The following is a 27,745-nucleotide window of genomic DNA, read 5'->3' on the forward strand; positions in this document are numbered from 1 at the left end:
ACCAACCAACCAACCAACCAACCAACCAACCAACCAACCAACCAACCAGAAAAATGCTCATAAATGTAGAGAACAAACTGGGTGGGTTAGGAGAATGGGCAAAACAGATGAAGGGAATAGAGAAGTCATAAAATAAAGAGGTCATGGGGATGAAAAGTACAGCATAGGGAACATAGTCAATATTGTAATAACTTTGTATGTAACAGATGGTAACTACACTTATCATGGTGAGCATTTCATAATGTATGTAACTTGCTGAATGATTATGTTGCACCTGAAACTAATACATATATTACATATATAATATGTAATATTATATGTAAACTACAATTCAACAAAAAAATCAAACAATAACAAAAACACAAAGAGGTGGGTTTAAAAGCTGCTTTTTGTTCAATTTTGCTGGAAGCAGAAATTTTTATTTAAGAGCTGGAAAGTGAATGGAAGTGAATGGCTAGTTGGGTAAAAAAATAAAATCTCAAATCTGTAACTTTAAATTAACATTTACCTTTCACCCAAAATATTTTCAGTCCCTGAATGATGACCGATAACCTCCATTGCTAATTCCTGAACTCTAGACCTCCCCTGTACCTTGTCTGAGAAAACGCAACTTAAAAAAATAAATGATAATAATACATTTTAAAAGCCTTTTTGCAGAGGACATAAGAGGGAATGTTAAAGTCAAGCAGCTGTGCCAAAATGGTTGAATGGAAGAGCTCTAGCATTAGATGGCAAGGTCATCCATCCTAAGACTACCTAAAATCTACATAGTTTTGTCTATGAGGCCAACCTGCCTTAACCTTCCTGTGCCTCCATTTCTTGACCTATAAATGAGAAGTTCAGTGGTCCTCAAATATTTGGAACCAATGTCCCATTTCATATTAATTTCTAACATTTACTTTACTATTAGAAATAAAATTCATAGATAACATAACCCACCTACAATGTTTATAAAATCAGTATATTACAACCCACATGGATAGAGAGGAATATACTTAGTGAACTTAAAGACCTTGCAGTTGGGGAGAAGAGGATGGACTGAAAAAAGAATCAGTAATTTCCACAACATAGATTTTTATCATACTTCTATATAGGATAGCATATAGGGAAATACTTTTAAAACAGAGTTCAACCAAATTCAAAGACATCCTCACATTCCTTGTGTCTCTATTACCTTAACAATTTGTGTAAATGTTTTAGCAAGTAGGGCAAGATTTGAATTTGATACATACTATTTTCGTTAATAATAACTGAGTTCCTTTTACATTCTCTCCTGGTATTTTCTCCCATGACCCAATTAGAGAAAACAGCCAAACAATAAAAACCCAGCTTACAGGTATGCTTGTTCATTTTTCAGAACTTCAAATTTTAGAAAACTAGGAGAGAAGACTCACTTGAGACTATTTTAAAAGAAAACTGGAATAATTAAAAAAAAATATGTTCATGGGTGAAAATTAAGATGTTTGCATACTGTTTCTCAGAAAATGGTATGTTATCACTAATTACAGATCTTAAAGGTGCAAGAGAATAATAATGCATAAATTGAGCCTATGGTCCTAATAACCTTTTACTGGACTATAACCTACCATGGAACATTTTAAAAGAAATTTGTATTTATTTTGTGACAATTTGATTATGAGCACATCACACTCTTATTAAAAGGAATCTTAGCCATTTCCCCTCCACAGAAACATGATTCATTTTATAATAAATACTTTTGAGAAAATACGGTAAGATTAAATAACTTTTAAAAGAAGCAACTTAATGTAGATGCTCTATATTATTTTTATAAGAGCACAAGCTTTGGAGCCAGACTTGGATATGAATCCTGATTCTACCACTCAAAATATAAGATAACATATATAAAAGGCTTACAAAGTTGAGGGCACACAGAAGTCCTCAAATATTATTGACTATTTCTAATCAAAGCAATGGCAGCTATCATTTATCAGCACTTACTATGCATCCTTTATAAACATTACTGCATTTATTTCTCTTAATTAGTCATTGAATATCATTCCTGTTTAATACATGAAAAGACTGAAGTTCAGAAAAGATTGAGAAGCACGCTCAAGTTCTGAGCCCAGGTGTGCTGGAGAACAAAGCAAGACCACCAACTGCCATTAAACATTCTTGTGGGGATGGGGTGGGGGAGATAGAGTGGGAGTGGAGGAAGGGAGAAGGTATTTGGTGGGGGGGAATCCATGAGTTTACTATGAGAATTAGACATTTTTCATGTTGGTGAAAAATATGAAATAATAATATTTATGTTTTGAATTATTTGGACAATTGCCTTAAAACCCAAATACTGCCAGAACATTTCAGTGCCCAGGTTGCAATTGTATTTACTTGTACATTAAAGCTGGGTTCTGCTTTAGTTGAGGAAGGTTTATGGAGAACAGACACTGACTTAACAGGGAAGTGATGCATTCAAGCTAGAGGAAGACCAAATAACACCACGATGTGCTAAACAAATGAAAGTAATAGTCTGAAGAGTCACAAGACAGTAGTGGGAGAATTGAGTCACCATATTGCACACGGCAGGAGGTGCACACTGAACTCTAAAGAACCTGCACGATAGCACTTCATACCATAATCACACTACAAGTGACAGTTTCACTTTGGCAAAACAATCATCCATCATATTTAATTAGTGTTACTTTATATTTTGTACTTTTGCCTGTGTCTGATCTTTAAAGTCTTTTGGTTTCATAGGTGTGCCAGAGCTATAAGCATAAGCCTTTTACATGTAGCTTTATGTTAATATGTAATTACATAAATAACAAATAAATAAAAAACTGAGGAGCAAAGAGAATTTTTCCTTATTAAAAGGGACTGTGCATTATTCAAATTTGAGAAACACTGCTCTATATACTTCATTGCTTGTGTTTGTAGATTTCAACCTCTATCACCACCTTACCTCACAGGATTTATGGGGAAGATTAAATAAGATAATGGATGTGTGAGGGCCTGGCTCACATAAGGAATTACAATAGTAGTTCTGTCTCCTTTCTGGAAACAGGGAAAATATGGAAGCCAAATACAGTCTACACTCTTTTATTCTAAGTGTGGTCTTAGGAAGAGGAGAATTGATACCACAAAGGAGCTTGTTAGAATCTGAGACTCCCAGGCTCCATGGTAGACCTACTTTGTCAGAATCTGTATTTCAACATATTTCCAGCTGATTTAAAATATATACATTAGAATTTGAGGAGCTGTAGTCTAGGTCTCCATAGAGAAGGTTGACAGTGAAACTCACTGAACTTTGTACTACTATTTAGGTTAACTTTGGTGATACAGAAATGCGAGGTGTAAATGTCCGAAAAAGACTGTCCTATTTTGAGATCCAATATAAAAATTCCCGTTTTACTACTGGTACTTCATAAGCTGTGTTTGCATGGAGTGGGACCCTCTTTAAAAGAGATCTAACTTCTAACATAAAAGGACCAAAAAATATTTTAAATGCAAAATATCAATAAAATCTTTCTGAATTTTGCATAAACGAATTTTAAGATCGTGTCAATCAGAACATTTTTAGGTCTCCTTTGCCCAACAGCAGTTAAAATCATGTACACACGTTAAGCTCTTATTTAAATATGTTAGCCCTGAAGATTTGGTCTGACAAAGTCCTGGCTCAGTTTACAACTGTGTGCTTACACTAACAAAACACATTACAAAAAACATATGATTGTTCATACAACACGTTTTAGTTTTAACTATTCAAGAAAAATACTAAATCACATTCAGCAGTTGTGATTTTGTTAGTATAATTTACCTAGAGAATACCTATGCTTTTCTTCTTGAACTCAGTGGCCCTATACATTTAAGGCATGCTATACTTATAAAGATTCAAAAATACTCTTCTTGGAAGCATGGAAAACAAAGTTAACAACTAATATCCAAGAGAGCCACTAATATCTAAAAATGACCTTGACACCATCTGTTTAAGGGCCATTTTGGTAGAATCAAAACTTGAACTCTTACTTATTGCTCTATGTTCTCTGCATAAGGGCCACAGAAACCACATTCAAAGAATGTAAAGCAAAGCAGACTGCTGTCTGTATACACATATATACATGTATGTGCATATGTATGTATGTAATGTAAAAATGGTTAGGCCTGTTAGGTAATTCTTATAATGTCTGGGTTTATGATATGACCAGGTAGAACCCTCCTCTACCCTTCACGGTCTCAGGCAATTACAAACCAAGACTCGTTCATCAACTATGAGGTATATTACTGACAGTAAATGTAAAACACTATAGGGAATGTTGATTATGATGTCCAGAACTTAGAATCACAACTGAAACTCACTGGGGTAATTCCAAATTAGAAGTTTATATGTTGTCCTGTAGTCTTTTTGGTCCTTAATACAATCAATTCACTGTTCATAGAACAATACAATTCTTCTCTGTCCCAGTATTTCAAAATCGAGTAATTTCTGTTCATATATTAAACAATTTAAAGTCTACATACATACATACACAGGCAATGTATCAAGGAGAACATAAAAAGTGATTTTTAGCTTACACTGAAACTACTTTTTTATCATTTTCCTCTGAACTTTTACAAAGCAAAAATTAAACTATTACCTACAGTTTGAATTCATTAAACAATTCCTAAGCAAACAGAAAGCAGGTAGAAATAGGCCAGCCATGTTTTCCAACTAGAGTGGTTATTATTCATCCCTTTCTAGAAATGGGAGATACTTTAATCTTTTTAGACTTCAGATATTTGATCAAAAATCTACATCCATTTTTCCTAACAAAAATACCTTAAAAATCCCTGCTGTTTAGTCTCAAACTACTGTAGGTGGATTCTTTTGAAAAAAGAGAGTACTACCAATGAAATAAGATATATATTAAAGAAAAGAAAAATCTTTAAAATACAGACTTTAAGAGTCTAAGCCTTTTAGAGTCAAATAAAGATAGCTTTTTTCAAGAGGTGATTTTTGCTGTCAAGAAACTTGGATATAGATGAGTTAAGAAAAATTCAAATACATGCTGAAAGAAGAAATGTACTTGTTTTAAAACTGTATTATGCCTTGCATGGATTAATTAATGAAATTAACTTAATGTTTGTAAGTTGTTTCTTCTTCGATGTAAGTAGCATTTGGCAAGACCAAAGTTGAATTAAATTGAAGACTTGGTAGTGCTTTGGATTAGTATCATCTGCTGCTGGTCATCTCCATCCAGCTACCCTTTTATCCTCTCATGTGTCCTTGAAAATGGCATGTGTTATCCAGGAGAATCAACTTTCTGACAAAGGCAGACATACAATCAATGCTACTTAATCACTTCAACATGAAAGTCACTATGTCCCCCTCCTAGGATTTAGTACACTGGAAAAACTTCATTACATAACACTTTAGACATGAAAAACTATATAAGCATGAACTTGGTCAGATATCAAATTTAGTTCCATTAGGAAGAGCAGCCCTTATCTTTAGTCACTCTTGAATTGTGAAATGAAGTTAATATGAATATAGTCCCATATTACCTTCATACTGTAGGAAATCAACTGATCTAGAATCTTGCTACATATAGAATCTGCTTGCATTAACTAAACATTGACATACCGATATGAACATAGTGAAGGGACATCCTTTTAAAATTACTGACTATAAGAAATTGTACATATAAATTTGCCTTCTTTCAAATGGCAAAGCTTGCTTCCTTGTTACCTATAGAGGAAATGATTCAGGCTAGATGCCAATTAGAGGTAGCTAAATCCATTTTTAAAAAAGAAAATGTTGGCCTATTTTTATAATTGCTCCTAGTGAAAAGATACTTCACATATGATCTAATAACTGATTGAAGACGAAGCTAATTTTTCAGATTTTTAAAGCTCAAGGTTCAAGGGGTTAAAGGAGTACTGTTTGAGAGAAAACTTAACAGCAGACATCTGACTAGCTGTCAGGACCTGATGACCTCGGGAACATAACAGGAAATTCTCAACAAACAAACACATATAGGAACAAGTGGTTTTGATTTCTGACACAAAGTAAATGTGCCCATTACATGCAAAAAGCAAGAGTGCCTATCTAAGAAATTTAAAGCCCCTTCCTGTTAATATGGGAAAATTCAGAATGGGGTAGACGCAACTATAGGGGAATTTCTCTCTCATAAATGAGAAGTGTTTCTTTTACCTCCACTGAAGAATTAATTTGGACATAGTAGAATGGGACCCTTGGAAGCACTAGTCTTGAGCACATCAGAACAGAAGGGTTCTACTTTTTCTTCTCCAAACTGTCACTGTACAGATTACATGATGGGGTGAGAGAGAAGGTGGGTGGATACAGGAATCAAAAGGAATATGAAGATACCCAGATGGAAGTTATAATGGTTTGAACTTAATTCAAGAAGAAATGTTTTAAATGGCGAACAGATGCCTCTTACTAAAGTGCAGTACTGAGGGAGGAGTAGGCCAGAAGAAATTCTGGACAAAGCAGGAAGGCAATCCTCAGGGTTGGGATTCTGCACTGACAGTTCTTGTCCCAAGAAAAGAAAAATCACTCAAAAGGTGCCAAGAACAAGAAGAGTGCCTGGTAGCATTCCCTCAAGTATATTTATTATCACTTAAAAATGAATTAAAGACACCACACAAACTCCCCTAGCATTTTTCATCCAAAGACATCAAAGCCCTTTCTAAATGCTATCCTCATGATACCTCTGTGAGGTAGGTAGCATAACTAATTTTTATTCATAAGCAAGCTAAGGCACAATCAGAGCCTAAGTGGCAAAAGTGGCCTGGAATTTTGTTCACTACAACACACTCCCTTCAGATTGTTGGCAACTCAAGAGACACTGCTCGGGAATGTCCTTGGAGAGAGAGTAGCCCTAGGAGCCAAGAAAATTCACTCATGACTCTAGGAAGACAGCACCTTCTGATGGCCCATAGATGGAGTCTCAGGAGAGGCCCTTCATTTAAGAGTAGCAACAAATGCAGTGCTTTTGACTCAGGAGACCAAATCACTCATAATTAAAGGAAAAGGCTGAAGATACAGTCTTCTTTTCTCCTGTTGAGACCAGAACAGTGGCAATCTTAACAAATCACATAATCCAAGGAACTTTAGTCCTTAAATCTTAGTCTTAATTGGTACAGTAAAATTCTAAGTCCCATATTTTGCTAGTGATTTTGATCAGATACATTTCCACATCCTTGATCCCAGACAATTCTCTTTTATCATAACCAAATTATCTGTATAAAATGTAATGCCAGGATCTGAAGCAAACAATGCATCCGGTGAGCACATATTGGTTCTATATTTTTTGAGAAATGCTTAAATACATGAAGGAAGCGTGCAAGGTTAAAGAGATGACGTGGACAATATTGGTGGCTTGTCTAATGGAGAATACAGTTTCTATTAACAACCCTGTAAAAACAAACATTTTCATTAGATACAAATATACAAATTTAAAATAAATGTGCAGTTCAGAATGGCCTACCATTTTCAGCAGCTTATGTGCCAGAAAATATAGTCAATAAAAAAATACCAGAGAGGTGGAGACAAAAGGCTCTCTGGATCTGAACAGCAAAAATGAGTATCACTTCAATAGGTAGCAATTAGTGGAGAAAGTGGTGTACTTGGAAACCAGTAGCACTGATAGATGGCAGGTCACAAATCTGGTGATGGGGGATAAGATGTATAGTAAGGCCCATTTTCCTGTGGAAAGAAAAAAAAGACAAGAATATTAAATAACAGACCACTAAATAACAGACTACTTGATAGTGCAGTATAAAAGACCAATTTAACTGGGAATGTGAAACAAAAGGATTTATAGTCAACAACACAGTGCATGTAAAATGTCCAGCCCATGCCTGGTTCTGAGCAGGTCCTCAGTCATTAGACTAGTTCCACTAGAGTCAGTCAGAGCTGGTATAAAGTAGGTAGATCTAATCATGACGCTAATATTTTTTATTAATATTACTACTTACTGAATATTCTATATGCCAGATTACTTATCAGTACTTTTTTTCATTATTCCTTTTTATTCTCACACAATGCCATGAAGTAGGTAACATCCCCATTTAACAGAGGTGGAAACTGAGGATCACACAGATTGCCTGACTCACCTGAGGTCCCCTAGCTAGTACCCAAGAGAGCTTCAATTTAAATCCATGTCTATTCAGATCCAATAACCAGATTCTTTTGTTAAACTGTGTTGTCATACTATGTGTTGGATCTTAATGTAGAGTTAAGAAACAAAACAAATTATCACAGCAAAATTTAATAACCATAACTGTTTTGGCAGAAGTGAGTCCTCTCCATGACATGCCTGAGTGGCAAGGCTTGTAACAATTACAATTCTCAGGGGGTTTAGTTCAAGATCAAGATGAAGAATTAAATGCCAGAAGCAACAAATCAGTGCTAAGAAGAAATTTTCTGACCTCATTTTGGCTAACTTCATTTTAATAAAAATCAAGATAGTCACCTTTATGGTAGATGGACTCTAGATTAGATTTATAAGACTTAAGATTTATTTCTCATTTTTAAGGAAAGTATTTCCTTGACAAATAACTTGTTTTTCAGTAAACTATAAACAGAAATTACTTATCATGTGAGATAACAGAAATGGAGACTAACAGATAGGATGAAAATGGCATTGCTTTATGCTACATTTACATTATTGTTATCTATCTGGTCTATCTATCTGGTCTTGAACATAATAGGCAGTTAAATGTTATTTCAGTGATTAAGTGAATCAAAAACTCTGCTTTCTTCAGGGCAGATGCTTCGGAGCAGGAATTAACCCTGGTTCCATAACCAGGGAAACAAGAGGATATCTAGGCAAACTTCCTTTATTATTTCTTATGATAAACCTGAACAGGTACAAAAAAGGCTAAAAAAAATGTTAGGTAGAAACCAGTCCTAGGACTGACTATCTTTCAGGATACTTGAAAGAAATTAGATACTTTTTTTTTGTTAGAATTTCCTATCAACATCTTTATACCTGATTCCTTGCTTATAGTCTTATCCTTCTCTAGTCATTGTCTACACTGTTTCTTTTTTTGGTATCATTAATATGCAATTACATGAGCTTTAGCCATTTTTCTGAACAGGAATATAATGGCAGTTCCCCCTTGCCAAACACTTGCCACCCAGCACAAAGCCACAATACTGCAGCCTAACATGAAGCTCCAGGGTCTGGTCATCTGCCCTCTGCCTGCCCTTTTCACATCGCCTCCTAATACCTTTGGTTTCCTCCCTCTCTGATCTTTATGTATAGATGGCCTTACATCTCTATCTTAGAAAGTTCTAGTATAGGTATGGAGAGATGATCCAATGAAGCAAGTATTAGATTATAGGTTATTGTGCCAAATTCTGATTAATCACATTAATAGGCCTGTATTTGATATACAAAATATAACAAAAAACTAAACCAAACACACAAAACAAAAAAACAAAACCAAGCTCGAGTGCGGTGTTCATACTTAATGAAAGCCTGCTTACGGCCTTAAAAAAAGTCTCGTTGGCTTAAAAACCAGTCCTTCGGATTTTCTAACTAATACAATCCAACTTGTGTATTTCCATCCCAGAAGATAAATTATAAATCCAGATACTAGCTTTGAATTTTCATTCCAAATTTTTGGTATCAAAATGTCTTTTAGTGACTTTCATATTTCCTGCTATCCATTTTTTTTTTTAATATTAAGGAGAGTGATGTAGAGTTCAAAAGAATAACAGTAAGGCCATTTTCTCCTCCAGCAATCTGCAATAAATACACTGATGGTCTTTTTGCCCCTCCCTTAATTCAACAATCTTTGTTATCTATGATCCAGTTGTTCCAAAAGCCAAACATGAAATTTTATTAGCCATTAGAACACAAATACTTTGCTTTTTACATAAAGAGGAACAGAAATCATGGCTGAAGTTAGAGAAATGTTAGACAGAAAATGTGTCACAGAATATTTATTTTACTGTATTCATGTTGTATAATTAGGGGAGAATAATTCAATTCAAACTTAATATAACCTTCAAATATATTCCCTGGTTCATGCATAAAGATAGGTAGATGAGCAGCAATTATTTAAGGAGATTGATGATCTTTTGGCCAAGCATGTTACTTACTTTTGTTTTTTGTTTTCCAGCTACTATGTAAGTGTGAATAAACACAGTGGAACAGAGCTTGGATGAAATTCAAGGGTACCTCTTCATTAGTGTTCATAATTGCATCTATAATAATACTAAATCATTGGTTGATGTTCTTAAAAAATTATACAAACTTATATCAAAATTAAACTTTCAGTAAATACTACTAAGAGAGGCTACCTGGTTTACAATTAATGCTGAATATCGGATACTTTTGGATTCTTCTGTCTCTATTTTACAGAGAATGAAAGACATTCAATCTTCAAGAAAATCTGAGGTATGTCTCAAAGGTGGTAGAAAACTGACAATACAGGCAAGGATTACCTTCAAACCTACAGGAGAAAGACCCCTCATTGAAACGTTTACTAGGGAAAAAGCCCTGTCTGAGGACAAAGAGTTCTGCTTATGTTATTGCAGGAAAAGAATGCTAAATGACACTATCAAGTTTACTAAAATGCACTACTTGCATTAATATCATATTCTAATGAAAGGATGTTGTGCTTACAAGCAACGCGCTATATAACAGCATACTACATACACCAGGTGAGGGAGAACTCCTGGTACTTCTTACCCTGGCATCATATTCAAGGACAAAAGGAGGAAAGTCAATCTGTTCTGGTGATATGGCGGAAAATAGCTGGTGGAGGCTATCCACATGGTGGATTTTGTCCTTCAGTTCTGAGACAGAAAAGGTGGTAAAAAACCATGTTGATACCTGATTAATAGAAGAGAAAAATAATTTAAGCCAGTGGCCAGAGTTAAAGATACAAAACAGGGTTTTGAAATTTATACCAGAGAAAAACTCAATTTAAAAATTGAAACTGATGTCAGAAAAATCTTGTGATAAGCAGTGTTTTTCGAAGTGCAGGTTGTAGTTCATCACTGAATAATGGAATCGATTTAGTGGATTACGAACAAACATTATTAAAAACAACAGAGAAAGAAACACAACCAGGCAGAAATTAGGAGGGACAAGCTTGTTGGTTACTTATCTGTGGGTCCCAAGTGTGCTGTGTTGCAACACACGCTTCATACTCTGAGCTGTGGTCAAAATCACTGCCCTATTTGATAGAATCATTGATTTATTGGTACTCTGAAGATGGTCAACATCTCCAAATCTCACAAACTCTTTTCACTTTTCAAGAGATTGAAAAAATTTCTGCCAACTATCTGAGAAATTTATTTTTCAGTTGACACTTGGCACGCAGTCTCTTTCTCAGTCAACCAAAGTGAAATCTTCTGGGATGTGGAGCCATCTTTGCTTATTTCACTTTATAACATAAAATCCCTTATAAAAGTTAGTTTGTGAAAGTTGTTAGTTCCAAAAAGAGTTCTTGATAACAAACAATACTGACATAAACTAGGCAACAGCTAGAATTTACAAATTATTGTTTATCTCTCTATACTGGCAATCGTAATTAGTCATGCTTATCAACAGCTTGCACAACAGTTCTGTGAGGTAGGTATAATATTGTTGCTATTTCCATTTTATTTATAGAAGAAAGTAACATGTACATATGAATTCTCAGTGCACTGGCACAGGACACTGCAAATGTATAAAGCCATACCACTTATGCAAATCATTTTGTTAATTTCTCTAAAATGCTATCACGTTCTTCAGTGGGTGTTCCAGACCTTTCATGTATTCCAGGCCCCTAATATGATGTAACTTTCTTCACACTTATGAGAAAAGACACAGAATAAGAGAGACAACACTGAACTAACCTACCTCTACCAGAATTCTATTTAAACTTTGACTCGTCAGATTCATTTCCACCATTTCTCCCTTAGAGATTGATTATTCCCTCTACTGAATTCACATGGCCTTATGCTTAAACCTCATTTATAGCACTTATTCCTATTCCTAGTATTCAATTACTTATTCATTTCTATAATTTCCCTAGTACTTGGCTATACCACCAATGGCTGGCTATAAGGTCTCAAATATTAATATTACCCTTTTATACCTTCTCCACTCCCATCTTCAAAGTTTATTTGGAGGAAGGTGGTGGTGAGGGAGACGGAAGGCATCTAGCCTTGCCAGAACCAAGCAAGTTAGGTCAAATTAACAGTCATTTAATTACATACCAAAAATCAGCTTATTACATCAGTTTTTAAAAGGCACATGCTAGTATATATCTGATACAAACTTCTGCAAATTGGATTAGTAAATGTTCCAGGTTAAGGAGCTCTACAACCAGCCACAGAGGCAGCTGATAAACTAGTAAGAGCTATGGAGACTACAGATTTTAGTGATTCTAAAAGAACTTAAGAATGTAAGATTGTAGAGTCAGAACAGAGAACCTCAAAGATGTGTTAGGAGATACATTTGTGCAGGGAGTTAAACATCTGTTGGTCATCTACTATGTGCTAAGCATTGTACATGGTTGTGATATATAAGAATAGTGATATGGCCATTTCTCAAAAGGGGCCAATCCTTGTAAGAGGTAGACTATAAGCATAGAAATAACTACTTCAGGCAAAATGTACTAAACACAACGAATGCCTAAAGAAACACTTGAACACTTATTATATGCAAAGAGTTGTGCTACCTGGAAAAAGGTATAAAATTATAGAGCTAACAGAGTATGCAGAGCATTTTTGTGTCACTGTCTCTTACCTCAGGACTTTTTTACACATTCTTCTTTTAGTCCAGATACTCTTTTCCTCAATTCCTTACCTGGCTAATTGTTTTTCAGAGTTCAGATTAGAGTTCACTTCAGTGGGGATGCTTTCTTTGACTACCCTCCACCCAAATCTGGAAAAGAAGCTTCCTTCTAAGTTTTCCAACAACACTGTTTACTAATATTACTACATAATTAGCATTCTGTATTGTATTATCTGAATCTCTAAATAGACTGTAAAGGGGATAGCCTATTATTCAATACGATATTCATTGGGTCTAATTAATGACCAACACAAAAAGGAATTCAATGTGTTGAAAGAATTAACAAATGGGGGAGTATTACTTTAATGGCCTTACTCCAATTAGTTTTAAATGGACTTACTACTTTAATACTATTTAGGGATGGTCTAATATTCCTTCATTCTACAATAAAAATAAATTGAACTTCAGTGTGGGTCTCTTCATCTATAAAATGAGCAAGTTAGACTTATATGATTTTTAAGGTCATTCTTAATTATGCAATTTTGTGAATGAAATCTTGAATATGTGGTACCATACTGACATGGTGGGATAGTGGTAGTAAATTCAAAGAGAAGCCTAGGTTGGGGAGGAGTAGGCAGTGAGCTTAGACATGCAACCTTTAAAAGAGAAACACATTTCTCTTGGTATTATTAGCAAGAGAAAATTACACAAAGTACCCAGAAGTGGAAACTTGTTAAAAATTTTCTGTTCAGGGCAACCCAAGGGCACTTTTATTTCAGTTTTATATAGCTTAGCTTTTAATTTCAATTATTTGTAAGTCATAAGTACACATTTATTTAGGTAAAGTTCCATTACTCAGTATTTACTATTTTGAAAAGCTGAAGAAAATTTAAAATTTGAGAAAGGGCTGCTGTGATATTTTGTGAATGCTAGAAATCCTTTCTCCCAATTACTCACAAAAGCAAAGCCAAGAACACAGGATCACAGAAGAGTATAAACTAGGAAAAGACTGTTCACACACATGTGCACTCAAGTAATCTACTAGAGCCAGAATCAACATGGGTGTAAATACTATTAGTTTGCATTCTATTACACTTCAAAGAAGAAGAAGAATAGTGATTTATATAAGCAGTTAATTTATTATCACTTTGGGTGGAGTGGCCTGGAAAAGATACGAGCATGGAAATCAGAACAGTGTGATTCAATTGTTTTATTATCCCTTGATTTCATCTCATTATAATTGCAAACATACCATTTATAGTTTTTGACTTAATATAATAGTGGATGTCATTACACGTGGGTTTTATTCCCTCAGTGGTCCCTCCTTTTCCCCATCCTAAGTTATGGAGAAGTAACATAATGCCTCTTACTTCATACATCTGGTCTCCAGCTCTGCCCAGCCGGCCATTAGCACAGACTCCTATCTGTGCTCTGTCTAGCCAGTGCCTCTGACACTGCTGTTTCTGGAAAAATCTATCCATCTATGTCACAGGAAGAAAAGCTATTTATTGACTCTCTAGTGTGTGGAAGGAAGGGTTAAAGTCAGAGCTTAGCAAATAGTACATACATATTTGCATAAACTTGGTACAAAGGAATACTCTTTTGATAAGTTTGGTTGTGGCAGGAGTAAAAAAAAATTAAGAACATTATGAAAATGTTCATTCACTAAAGTTAAAAGAATTTTACAGTGATCACCAGTATAGCCAACACTCAGTCATTACCATTTTCCTTCTGTTTCACCAATCCCTTTAATCATCTATCAATCCATCTTACTTTTTTGCTGTATTTCAAAGTACACTACAGATATCAGTAAGCTATCCCCAAATATGGTATTCTTATCTTTAGCAACTAGAGTTCAATATTTACTCAGTTCTTTGCTATGAAATTCATTCAATGAAATGCACAGGGTTTAAGTGTACTCTGCTGTTTAGACAAATGCATGCACTTGCATAAGCAAAACTCTAAACACTTTCATAACCCCAGAGAATTCCCTCATGCTCCTCTTTGGTCATGCCCCTCTCCCCAGAGGTAAACATTCTTTTTCTTTTTTTTACCACGGATTAGTTTTGCCTGCTCTAGATATATCTAGGTATCTAGAATATCATATAAATGGAATCACACTGTATGACTTGTTTCTGTAAGGTTTCTTTGACTCAGCAAAGTGTTTTAAAGATTCCTTCATGCCGTTGTGTATATCAGTAGTATGTTCTGTTTATTGCCAAGAAATATTCCACTACAAAAATATACCAGTTTGCTTATTCATAATCCTACAGATGGACACCTGGACTATTTCCAGTCTTTGGCGGCTATGACTAAAGCCACTATGAACATTCTTGTGGAAATCTTTTTATTTGCATATATTTTCATTTCACTTGGGGAAATACCTGGCAGTGGAATTGCGGGGCTGCAGACTAGATATATATTTACTTCGTAAGAAATTGCCAGAACTTTTTTCAGAGTGATTGCAGAATTTCCCATTCCCATTTATAACACAATTGCTCCAAATCATTGGCAATACTTGACATTGTCAGTTTTTAAAATTTTAGACATTCTGGTGGTAGTGTAGTGGTATTTCATTAATAGTTCCTTAAAAAAGTTTTATTAAAATACAATTGATATATAATAAACTGCACACTTAAAGTATACAATTTAAGTTTTGACATATGTATATACCCATGAAACCATCATCACAATCAAGAAAATGAACATACCCATCACTCTCAAAGGTTCTTAAGAGTCCTAACACTTCTAATTCTGCCTGTCCCTCTCTTTCCACAGGTAACCGCTCTACGTTATTCATGAGTTTGTATTCCCTAGAGTTTTATATGCATGTAATCATACAGTACATACACTTGTCTGGCTTCTTTTACTCAGCATAATTATTTTGAGATTCATTGGTGTTGTTGCATATATCAACAGTCTATTCTTTTTTATTGCTGAGTATTATTCTGTTATATAGATATACCACAGTTTGGTTATTAGTTCTCCCAATGATGGACATATGTGTTGTTTCTAGCTTTTGGTTTTATAAAATAAAGCTACTGTAAGTATTTGTGTACAGGTCTCTGTATGGATATGTTTTCATGTCTTGGGTAAGTACTTAAGAGTGGATAGTTGGATCACATAGTAGGTGTATGTTTAGCTCTTTAAATAAACAGCAAAATTCTGTTCTGAAGTTTTCTGTAATATTTCATATTTTGATTAGCACTGAGTTCCAGTTCTTCCACATTCTAACATTTGGTATGATAGGATTTTCAATTTTAGTCATTCTAATAGGAGTGTAATGATTTCTCATTTTGGTTAAATTGTAGTTTCCTAATGACTAATCACGTTAAACATCTTTTCATGAGCTTATTTGCCATCTGCATAATTTCTTTGGTAATTAAAATGTTTGTACAAATCTGCCCATTTCTAAATTGAGCTGTTTCCTTGTTATTGATTTTTAAGATTTCTTCATATATTCTAAAGACAAGTCCTTTATTAGTGAAATACTACACTTACAAAGACTTTCTCTCAGGCTGTGGCTTGTTTTTCCATTCCCTTAACAATTTTAAAAGGGCAGAAGTTTTTGATTTGATGAAGTCCAATTTTTTTGTGGATTGTGCCTTTGGCGTTGTGCCTAACAAATCTTTGGTCTACTCAAGGTCACAGAGCTTTGTCTCTTACATTTCTTCTAGAACTTTAATAGTTCTATGTTTTACATTTAAGACTTTGATCCATTTTTGGAATTTTTGTATGCAATGCAAGATATGGATCAAAGTTTGTTTTTTTTTTGCATATAGATATTCAATGGTTCCAGTACCATTTGTTGAAGGAACTATCATTTTCCCACTGATTTGATTTTGCACTTTTGTCAAGAACTGGTTATCTGGATCTTTTTCTGGATTCTCTATTCTGTTCTGCTGATGTAAATGTCTGTCTTTATGCCAGTATGTCACTGTCTTGAGTACTGTAGCTTTAGAATAAGCTTTGAGAGCAGGTAGTGTTGGTCCTCCACTTTGTTCTTCTTTTCCAAAGTTGTTCTTAATATTTTAATTCTTTGCATTTTGACTGGTCAATTTCTTCAAAAACCTTGCTGAAATTTTGGTGGAGATCAAACTGAATCCATAGATTTAACAAGAATTGTCAATTTAACAATATTAAGTATTCAAATATATTAATACAGTGTATGTCATTTATTTACATCTCACTTAATTTCTCTCATCAATGTTTTACAGTATACATAACTTGTACACTGTACAAGTCTTCTACCTATGTTATATGTATCCCTAAGTACTTAATATTTTTTGGTGCTAGTATAAATTATATTACTTTTTAGATTTCAATTGTTTGTTGTTAATATATACAATCAATTTTGAGACATTGATTCTAAATCCTGAAATACTGATAAAACTTACTCATTAGTACCAGCAGCTTTTATGATACCAGAGGGTTTTCTGTTTCTTTTTCTTGCCATGTTGCATTGGCTAGAACTTTCAGTACAATACTGAAGAGAAGTGGGGAGAGTAGACATTCTTACAAAGATGTACTAATTACTAAGGTAATCCTGGTTGTCTCCATTAAAGAAAAAATTTCAGTTGCTACTGGATGAACAAAATATAAATGATGATGGGATTTTGGGAAATAGTCAAGTACTACTTTCCTTGACTTCTAAAGAAAGAAAAAAAAAAAACAGCCACCTACTGAGCATAACAAAATAGTAAAAAGTTAACAATACATATCTGATAAGACTATGTAATCGTAACAGGGTGTGGAAAACCCTGCATTTAACTTATTGGTCATACATTATACATTTTTTTTTTCAGTCTGGCCAAGCATTGCTCCCATAAGTACTTAATTAGCACTTACTGTGCTGTTGTAATACTGAGGAACCAAAAGGAAACTTGCAATTTTTAAAAGAATTACATAAATACTTGATGGAAATTTTCAAGTTGGTATTTGAATGAGAAACTCAACAATTTTGTAAACAATGAGAAATCCCAATCCCAAAGTGGAAACATTTTCTTACTGAGGTTTTCACTCATCTCTTAATTATAAAATATAATGAGGACTTTTCGCAAGTTATCTTACTTAATTTCTCCAGAGTGCTTTAAAATAATGACAATTTCTGCTGTCACGGATGCTTTTTCCATTCGCTGGCATTCGTCAATCTTGGTTCTACTGATTTTTAGATTATTTCTAGATTTTAGATTACTTTTAGATTATTTTTAGGTTCTTGCTCTCCTTCCCTGATCCCAGGATAATGTCTTAGTTATCTTCTTTGCATGAAGTCTCTCTGTGGTTTTCTTCATTAACACATTTAAAGAGTTACAGCTCTGTTTACTTGATGGTGACTGACATCCATATTCTAATTTATATCCCAATCCATGATCCCTAGTCACAGATGACACAGTCCTTTCTCTCACCTGCACTCATCTAATAAAACACTAAATCCTGTTTTTTTATGCCCAAATGAGCCATCTTTTATTTAAGCCCCAGTGAAAAATTCAGATGCTTTTTCTTCTTCTCTCTTTTTTTGGCCTAGACCACAGGTTGGCAAACTTCTGCAAAGGACCCTATGATAAATATTTTAGGCTTCTATTATTTACATTCATTATAAGAAAATTTCACTAGGAAGGCCTGAAGGCACTTGAAACAGTGCTCAACTGGAGGCAGGACAACATGAATATTGACTAGGAGGCTGCTGTATACTTTTAGGTAAAAGATGATGGTGGGATGAACTAGAGGCAGTTCAACATGTAGGTCTAAGCGCAGGAATGATGATGATGTTATGACGACAATTCACATTTACTGATTGTTTATTATATGTCAGGTAATATTTTAAGCATTTTTTACATGTATTAACTAATTTCATCATTTCCCAAACCCTAAAGGTGGTACTATTATAATTCCTATTTTTATAGAAGATGATGTTAAAGCACAGAGGAGTTATATAACTTACCTGAGACGGTAAGTTGGTAACTGGCAGAGCTAGATGAGAACCTATATTACCTGAATCTCAAACCCATGCTTTTAAACATTACGCCTTTTACCATCTCCCCAGAGATGGTACTTGGGGATTGCATTTATTTTGGAGGGTTGAAGACACTGGAATGAGAAAAGTACAGAATGAAAGAAGAGGACAGGGGACTTGGGAACACTAACACTGAAAGGATGAGCAGAGAAAGAGGGGACCACAAAGAATACTGAGAGAAAGCAGCTAGAAGCAGGAGAAAAACTAGGCAAGGTAAGTTCCAAGGTAGCCAATGCAAAGGAAGAACTGATCAACTGTGTGTAAGGCTGTTGGAAACCAGGGAAGATAAACACAGAAGAATGTCTAGTGGACATAGTAAGACAGAGATTATCTTGGTGATCAGAGGTGATTGTGGTGAGCAGCTTTAGTTGCTATAATGGGACTTAAACCAATTGGAGTAATTTAAGATGTAATGAAAAATGGAGATGGTAAGCATAGGACATATATTACACTAAACATTTTTGGTTGCAAAGGGGAGGAGAGAAAAGAATAGGCTTTAGCAAGCTTAAAAGTTGAGTTTGATCCAGAGAAATGGGAGATGGAAAGAAGATAATTTCTGAAGCGAGGTTCTTGAAGAAATGAAAATATATTGCGTACTTAGGAGTCCAAGTGTAGGCTCTGGAATTAAATTGTCTACATTCAAAATCCAGCCTTTGCTACTTATTCATTACTTACCTTGGAAAAGTTACTTAATTTCTAAGCATCAATTTCCTTGCTCATAAAGTGGGACTACTGCTCCTATCTACTTCATAGATGTAATATAAGGCTTAGATAAGAGTGTATGAGAAGAACTGGCATATAGTAAGTGCTTAGAAAATATTACCAATTATTATTACTATGGGGTCCAGAGCACAGGTAGAGGGACTGAGTTGCATTTAGAAGGAATACATTTCTGTGACAGAGAAAAAGAAGGCAATGATAGGAACAGGTGGCAGTTAAGTGTGGGGTGGGAGGTAGAAGACAGGAAGCTCCTTACTGATGTTTTCTCTGTTCTTGGCTGAGAACAAGGCAAGGTCATCAGTTGGAGTGAGTTGCTGCTGGTAGGACAGGGCTTGAGGAGAGCAGAGGGCCCCACTGGGACACTGCAAAGTGAAATATCAAAGGACTTTTAGTAGTGAAAGCCCAGTAAGTCTGCCAAGGAGCCCAAATTCACATAGCTCTGTGATTTCTTCATTAGTGCTCAGCAACCCAGACATGGGAGTGAAGAAAACAGTGTTGGAATATTTCAATATCAGATTTTAATGGATAGGTGTGATGAAAAGGTAAGAGGTCACAGGTTATTTTAGGCAATGACAAGAGTGGCTGAAGTGATGGAACATACATTTTAGATGGGGCAGGAAAGCAAACAATGGCAAAAAAAGATGGCATTTTCAGAAAAAGTAAAAGGTCCAAAAGACTAGATATCTTAATGAAGTTGAGATGTAGGACTAGATATTAGGGAAATAAATGTGGGCAAGCTATCTATATTCTAGCTCTCATGCATCTCGCAGGTTAACATGTAAGGTAGAAAATTAAACAAAACTGAAAACATAACAATGATAGACTCAAAAATCTTAAGGGGGTAAAATGCAGGAGTACCTACTAATTACAGGATTGGTCAGGAAGGTTTTCTATAGAGAGTACTTGCTGAGCTGAGATCTGAGGGACAAAGAGAAGTTGGCCATCAGTACAGGAGGGAAAGTGTCTTCAGTATCAACAGCAAGAGCAAAGCCCAGAGGAATGAAGAGCACAAACAAGTAAGGACTGAGGGGTTAACAGCTCCTAAGGGTTCCTTCGAAGATACTGGGACAAAAACATTAGGACTACAACTTGAATCACTTAAAAAGGAAGGGTAAACAAAGAAACTAGCCACCATAGTGCTGATGTAAGAATTAAGACGTTGAAATGTGTCTTAATAGGAAGGCATGCAGTGCACCTGGAATTCAAGATTTAGCTAAAAAGAAAAATACTGTACCTTTGAACGAAATGTTGGATGAACAAAATAAACAGCCTTCAAATTCCTCTTGTACCTGATTCAAAATTTAAAAAAGGGTAAATATAAGTCATGTCTAAAACCACTCACTATTAGGGATACTTAAGTCTTTGCTTGAGTATTTAAATATATTCACAGAGGAAAAACATTTTTTAAAATAGCTCTAGTTTACATATTGAATTTTAGGTGAAATGTCAAAAACAATTCAGAGAACATTTCATCATTTAAACTATCTGTTTTATAGGAGAAACTGTGTTTCTCTTGGCTACAACAGAGCCACATACAAGGTAAGACCAAGTAAACTCATATTTAACAAAAAATTTACTGTGTGCTGCTTTTCCATATGGTGCTACAATCTCTGGAATCAGATTATTAATTAAACAACAGTAAAGCCATTTAAAATTAGTGAAAATTATTAACTGAAAGTTTCAATGGTCATATTAAAACAATAGAGTTTACTATGCCCTAGGAATTGTACAAAGTTTTACAGATAATTCTCATAACAATTCTATGAGCTAAGTGCCACCACTGTCTTTATTTTAATCTTCCCAAAGTCACCCAGCCATCAAGTGGTAAAGCCAGAAACTGAACCTAGGCATTTTCTGAATGGCTCCAGAATCACACTATCACCCACTACACTACCGAGCCTCTCCAGGTGTACCTGAAACTATTTCAAAAGCCTATCAATCACCTTTGGGTCACACAAAGTTACTTGAGAAGATTTCTGAGAAATAATTCAAGCTTTTCAATTCAAAGTAAAGCCCTGTTCAAAGTTAAAGAGCTGGCTAGTGATAGAGGCAGAATTATAGTGGAAAGAAGAAGCTTCCTTACATTTATATAATATAATATCAGGAAGCAAGAGAAAATGGGATCTATTAGGCAATGAAGACTTTAATATCCCTGATTAAGATGAGATTTAATAGGAGGAATAGGATAGTTGGAAATTTATGGTAATTTGCCTTCTTTGTATACTAACTGTAATGTGGGTTTTTCATTGCAATCCATAAAGACATTATAATGCTACCAATATCAAAACAGCCACCAGGAGGGTGGAGTGCTATTTTGATTTAGAAGATCTATTAATAAGAAAAAAGATTAAAGCAGAACATTTTATCTTTGCTGTAGTGGGGTGTCATACATATACATTCTGGTTAAAATTTCCATTATCACTTCAAGGGAAATACGGTTGAATGAAAGTAATTTTCTGGCTCCAATTAAGTTGCCACGGTTCAAGTCCAGATTCTGCATTTACTGTTGTGAGACCTTGGGCAATAGACTTCACCTTTCAGAATGTCCAGATTTTCCCATCTTTCAAACGTAGATAATATTTATATTTATCTATCTACAGGTAGGACAAAGTGAATTTGTATTTAGCAAATTTATTTTGTGCCATTTTTTTTACATGGTATTAGAATATCTGGGATCAGATTATGAATTCACAAACTCACGGGTCACTGGACAAATGAAATAACATTTATTAAGTGTACTTTAATAAATGTAACACACCTTACAAATAGAAGGTAGTATTTTTCTTATTTTATATAAAAAGATTGGTAATGATCCCAAACCTTTTTCAAGGTATTTAAAAGCAGGAAAATTTACATATAAATTCATTTAAATGCAAAAATAAGTTGAAATTAAGGAGGACCTCCTAACATGAAATTATCTAATCTATGTATGATAAAAATCTTTGCTACCTGAAATACCCTTTCACAGACTTCACAGTAATGTTTGGTATTACTTAATATAGGAAAGAAAGGAGCTACTTCCCCCCTTCATAATTTGCAAAAATAACTAACTTGACATCAACAACATCGTAGAGTTTCTTCAGGAAGTCAGAGTCCAGGTGATTGTATTCGCTGGTAAGTGTGTGAAAATATACTAATACATATTCCTTCACAGCAATATGATCCATTACATGGATAAAATACAAGAGAGCCTAGAAGAAAAAGAGGAGTAAAGGTAAATATCATTTTGTACAGTCATCTATTTCACAGAGACTAAGAAAGGAAAAATCCAAAAGATTAACCTAGTCTATGCCCCAATCATTGCATATGGACATCTCAGACTACAAGTATCAATTCTCTTTAAAAAGAGCTTCAGGAAAGTGAATAATGCCAGCGTTTAATAATTCTCATAAATGCTATAATATGATCCCTTTTTGTCTTATTCTAAGTGACTGAGGAGAACAATCAGTCTTTCTCTCACATAACTCTTCAAATACTCAGAAAAGTTCTGTCAACTACCAGGTTTTCCCTCTCTACAATAATGATACCAAAATCATTACAGTCCAATTTATTTCTAGACTTTTAATCATCCTGAAGTCTCTGTTTAAAATCAGTCACAGTTTTTGTAGTCTCTACTAAGATAAAGATTCAAGGCTCCAAGTAACAATGAATTATTATAAAAGGACATTATATGTGATGCCTAACATGGTTTTCTTTGAGGGCTAATTTTCTTAGCATCTTTAATGTTGATCTGAACGAGGAAAATGGGAACGGGTTTAGTTAGTAGATGGCAAAGGGCTGGGCAGCATTTTTAGAGCTCTAAAAATCTCAAATTTAATGAAACCCAGATTGGTTAGAGAAATATTCCATTACAAGAAGGATGACATTTAAGACAGACATTAAACACAAAGCAGAGATACAATATGGATAAGGCCAGTATGACTCAGTGTGCAGCTATAAACAGTGACGAAGCTAAGAGGTAACAGCTGAAAGATTACTATCAAACAGGCTATTTCAGGGGCAGTCCTTGGCATTAACATGATTGGATGAACACGGATTAGGATCCAACTGCTACCAGAGCAGAGGAGGGCACTAAGAAAACACAGTATCTTTCCAGTTATTACCTGGTTTGGACCTTACAATATATCTCATCATCTTATATGAAATGATGCATATCAGATCACCATGCAAGTACATACCAAAACTAAATGCAGGATTGTTATTGGTACCAATCACATCATCAATGATGAGAATTAATGTGATACTGATTAATAACACAAAACAAATGACGACAGATAGAAATGTATTCATGATATAATTTGCATCAGATGAGTTTTTTCTCATCTGTGCATGTGTGTGTATGTCTATGTGTATTTATATCATTATTTCTGCTCTTACCAGATTGCTTCTGGTGCTCTTTCTATCTACTCTACCCCCTCCTCAGGGCAATTAAGATACCCATTTTCAGCTTCAAAATACCTGTCTTTAACCTAAACTTTTTTTTATTATAAAAAAGGCCGCAAGACAGAAAAATGTAGAAAACAAATTCTCTCCAAAACCATGAGATCCACTTTGACATATTTACCTCCAGTTTTTACCTTTACTCTTAAACTGACTTGTCCCAACCTCCCTAAAAAAAAACTTAAGATCAGTGTATATACAAATTAACATATCATTATTTCTCTTATAAACATTTCTCTATAGTACTTTCCTCTATAAGCATAATTTTTAAGGTCACAGAATAGTCAATTTATGGATGTGCCATAATTACCTATTAGAAATTTTAATATAATTTTGTGAGTAACATACCAGGTCCAGTGCTATTGCAATTTTGTTACACAAACACCAGTGACCAGGAGTATAAGGGCTTAGCTAGAAGCAGTTACCTATTTTTGAACAATTGTGTTTTATCTTAAAATTGTAATTTTTACACTTTTAAAGTACATAATATTGTACTATGATTAAGAATTATTAAAGTGATTCTCCTCTGCAGTCAGTTTCTAAAAAAAATGATGTTCTAGGAGGATCTACATATTATCCTGTGGATTCAACTGTCCCTTGCCTGAGTATTCGGGTTGGGCAGTTTCAGGGTATACAGCTACTTCCATACTTTGGATTATTTCCTTAGTACAAGTTCTCAGGAATGGAATTACTAGGTTAATAGGTCTGATCATTTTTACAGTTTCATCTTTGATGACAATGACTAGTATTTAAAAGTTGTGGCTTATTTTGAAGGTGAAAAAGGTATCTTACTTTCACTCACTTTTTATTTATTTATTTTATTTATTTTGGTATCATTAATCTACAATTACATGAGGAACATTATGTTTATTAGACTCCCCCCATCACCAAGTCCCCCCGGACATACCCCATTACAGTCACTGTTCATCAGCGTAGTAAGATGCTGCAGAATCACTACTTCTCTTCTCTGTGTTGTACAGCCCTCCCCATGCCCCACAGACACATTATACATGCTAATCATAATGCCCCCTTTCTTCCTCCCCATCCCTCTCTTCCCACTCATCCTCCCCAGCCCCTTTCCATATGTTAACTGTTAGTCCATTCATGGGTTCTGTGAGTCTGCTGCTGTTTTGTTCCTTCAGTTTTTTTCTTTGTTCTTATACTCCACAGATGAGTGAAATCATTTGGTACTTGTCTTTCTCCATCTGGCTTATTTCACTGAGCATAATACCCTCTAGCTCCATCCATGTTGTTACAAATGGTAGGATTTGTTTTCTTCTTATGGCTGAATAATATTCCATTGTGTGTATGTACCACATCTTCTTTATCCATTCATCTACTGATGGACACTTAGGTTGCTTCCTTTTCTTGGCTATTGTAAATAGTGCTGTGATAAACATAGGGGTGCATATGTCTTTTTCAAACTGGGCTCCTGAATTCTTAGGGTAAATTCCTAGAAGTGGAATTCCTGGGACAAATGGTACTTTTTGAGTTTTTTGAGGAACCTCTCTACTGCTTTCCACAATGGTTGAACTAGTTTACATTCTCACCAGCAGTGTAGGAGGATTCCCCTTTGTCCACATCCTCACCAACATTTGTTGTTGTTTGTCTTTTGGATGGTGGTGATCCTTACTGGTGTGAGGTTCTTGCCCTCTATATCCATTTTTGTAGTAGAGCTTGGATAACTGGCCTTATCCATATTGTATCTCTGCTTTGTGTTTAAAGTTTGTCTTAAATGTCATCCTTCTTGTAATGGAATATTTCTCTAACCAATCTGGGTTTCATTAAATTTGAGATTTTTAGAGCTCTAAAAATGCTGCCCAGCCCTTTGCCATCTACTGACTAAACCCGTTCCCATTTTCCTCATTCAGATCAACATTAAAGATGCTAAGAAAATTAGCCCTCAAAGAAAACCATGTTAGGCATCACATATAATGTCCTTTTATAATAATGGACATACCTCATAATGTTCCTCATGTAATTCACCTTCAAAATACTTGTGCTATGAATTTCCATTTCTATGATGACTAGTGATGTGGAGCATCGATTCATCTGTCTATTGGCCATGTGAATTTCTTCTTTGGAGAACTGTCTGTTCAGTTCCTTTGACCATTTTTTAAATGGATTATTTGCTTTTTGTTTGTTGAGGTGGGTGAGTTCTTTATATATTTTGGATGTCAACCCTTTATCGGATCTAATATTTATGAATATATTCTCCCATACTGTAGGATGCCTTTTGTTCTATTGGTGGTGTTTTTGCTGTGCAGAAGCTTTTCAGCTTGATATAGACCCACTTATTCATTTTTGCTTTTGTTTCCCTTGCCCGGGGAGATATGTTCATGAAGAAGTTACTCATGTTTATGTCCAAGAGATTTTTGTCTATGTTTCTTTCTAAGAGTTTTATGGTTTCATGACTTACATTGAGGTCTTGATCAATTTCAAATTTCCTTTTGTGTATGGGGTTAGACAATGATTCAGTTTCATTCTCTTACATGTAGCTGTCCAGTTTTTGCCAACACCAACTGTTGAAGAGGCTGTCATTTCCCCATTGTATGTCCATGGCTCCTTTATCGAATATTAATTGACCGTATATGTTTGGGTTAACATCTGGACTCTCTATTCTGTTCCACTGGTCTGTGGGTCTGTTCTTGTGCTACTACCAAATTGTCTTAATTACTGTGGTTTTGTAGTAGAGCTTGGAGTTGGGAAGTTAGATTCCCCCTGCTTTATTCTTCCTTCTCAGGATTGCTTTGGCTATTTGGGGTCTTCTGTGGTTCCATATAAATTTTAAAACTATTTGTTCCAGTTCGTTGAAGAATACTATTGGTATTCTGATAGGGATAGCATTGACTCTGTAGACTGCTTTAGGCAGGATGGCCATTTTGACATTATTAATTCTTTCTAGCCAAGAGCATGGGATGAGTTTCTATTTGTTAGTGTCCTCTTTAATTTCTCTTAAGAGAGTGTTGAGGTTTTCAGGCTATAGGTCTTTCACTTCCTTCGTTAGGTTTATTCCTAGGTATTTTATTCTTTTTGATGCAATTGTTTATAGAATTGTTTTCCTGATTTCTCTTTCTGCTAGTTCATCGTTAGTGTATAGGAAAGCAACAGATTTCTGTGTATTAATTTTGTATCCTGCAACTTTGCTGAATTCATATATTTGTTTTAGTAGTTTTAGAGTGGAGTCTTTAGGGTTTTTTATGTACAATATCATATCATCTGCAAAGTGACAGTTTGACTTCTTCTTTACCAATCTGGATGCTTTGTATTTCTTTGTTTTGTCTGATTGCTGTGGCTAGGACCTCCAGTACTATGTTGAATAACAGTGGGGAGAGTGGACATCCCTGTCCTGTTCCTGATCCTAGGTGAAAAGCTTTCAGCTGTAAGTATGATGTTGGCTGTGGGTTTGTGACATATGGCCTTTATTATGTTGAGGTACTTGTCCTCTATACCCATTTTGTTGAGAGTTTTTATCATGAATAGATGTTGAATTTTGTCCAATGCTTTTTCAGCATCTCTGGAGGTTTTTTGTACTCCTGATTGTTGATGTGGTGGTTTTTGTCCTTCATGTGGTTTTTGTCCTTCTGTTTGTTGATGTGGTGGATGATGTTGATGGATTTTCAAATGTTGCACCATACTTGCATCCCTGAGATGAATTCCACTTGATCATGGTGTATGATCCCCTTGATGTATTTTTGAATTCGGTTTGCTAATATTTTGTTGAGTATTTTTGCATGTATGTTCATCAGGGATATTGATCTGTAATTTTCTTTCTTTGTGGGGTCTTTGCCTGGTTTTGGTTTTGGTATTAGAGTGATGCTGGCTTCATAGAATGAGTTTGGAAGTATTCCTTCCTCTTCTATTTTTTGGA

General features: G+C 35.0%; 1 protein-coding gene across 7 annotated transcripts in view; it reads right to left on the reverse strand.

Moving 5' to 3' along the window:
- The window catches only part of GDAP2 (ganglioside induced differentiation associated protein 2), a 108,086-nt gene that overhangs the window by 11,525 nt on the left and 68,816 nt on the right, over window positions 1-27,745 (reverse strand). For 5 of the 7 annotated variants that reach the window (XM_073234487.1, XM_037021198.2, XM_037021204.2 and 2 more), the window contains exons 11-14: window positions 22,486-22,625; window positions 20,669-20,723; window positions 10,665-10,808; window positions 1,732-7,666 (exon numbers count right to left, since the gene is read on the reverse strand). In XM_073234487.1, coding sequence (XP_073090588.1) covers window positions 7,619-7,666; window positions 10,665-10,808; window positions 20,669-20,723; window positions 22,486-22,625 — 387 coding nt within the window. In that variant the 3' untranslated portion in view covers window positions 1,732-7,618. Of the gene's footprint in view, window positions 1-1,731; window positions 7,667-10,664; window positions 10,809-20,668; window positions 20,724-22,485; window positions 22,626-27,745 lie in introns of those variants that run through there. The other 2 variants (XR_005062095.2, XM_037021217.2) reach the window with 2 other exon arrangements.

This window comes from Manis javanica, chromosome 4 (assembly GCF_040802235.1).
Source record: "Manis javanica isolate MJ-LG chromosome 4, MJ_LKY, whole genome shotgun sequence".
Lineage (NCBI taxonomy): Eukaryota > Metazoa > Chordata > Mammalia > Pholidota > Manidae > Manis > Manis javanica.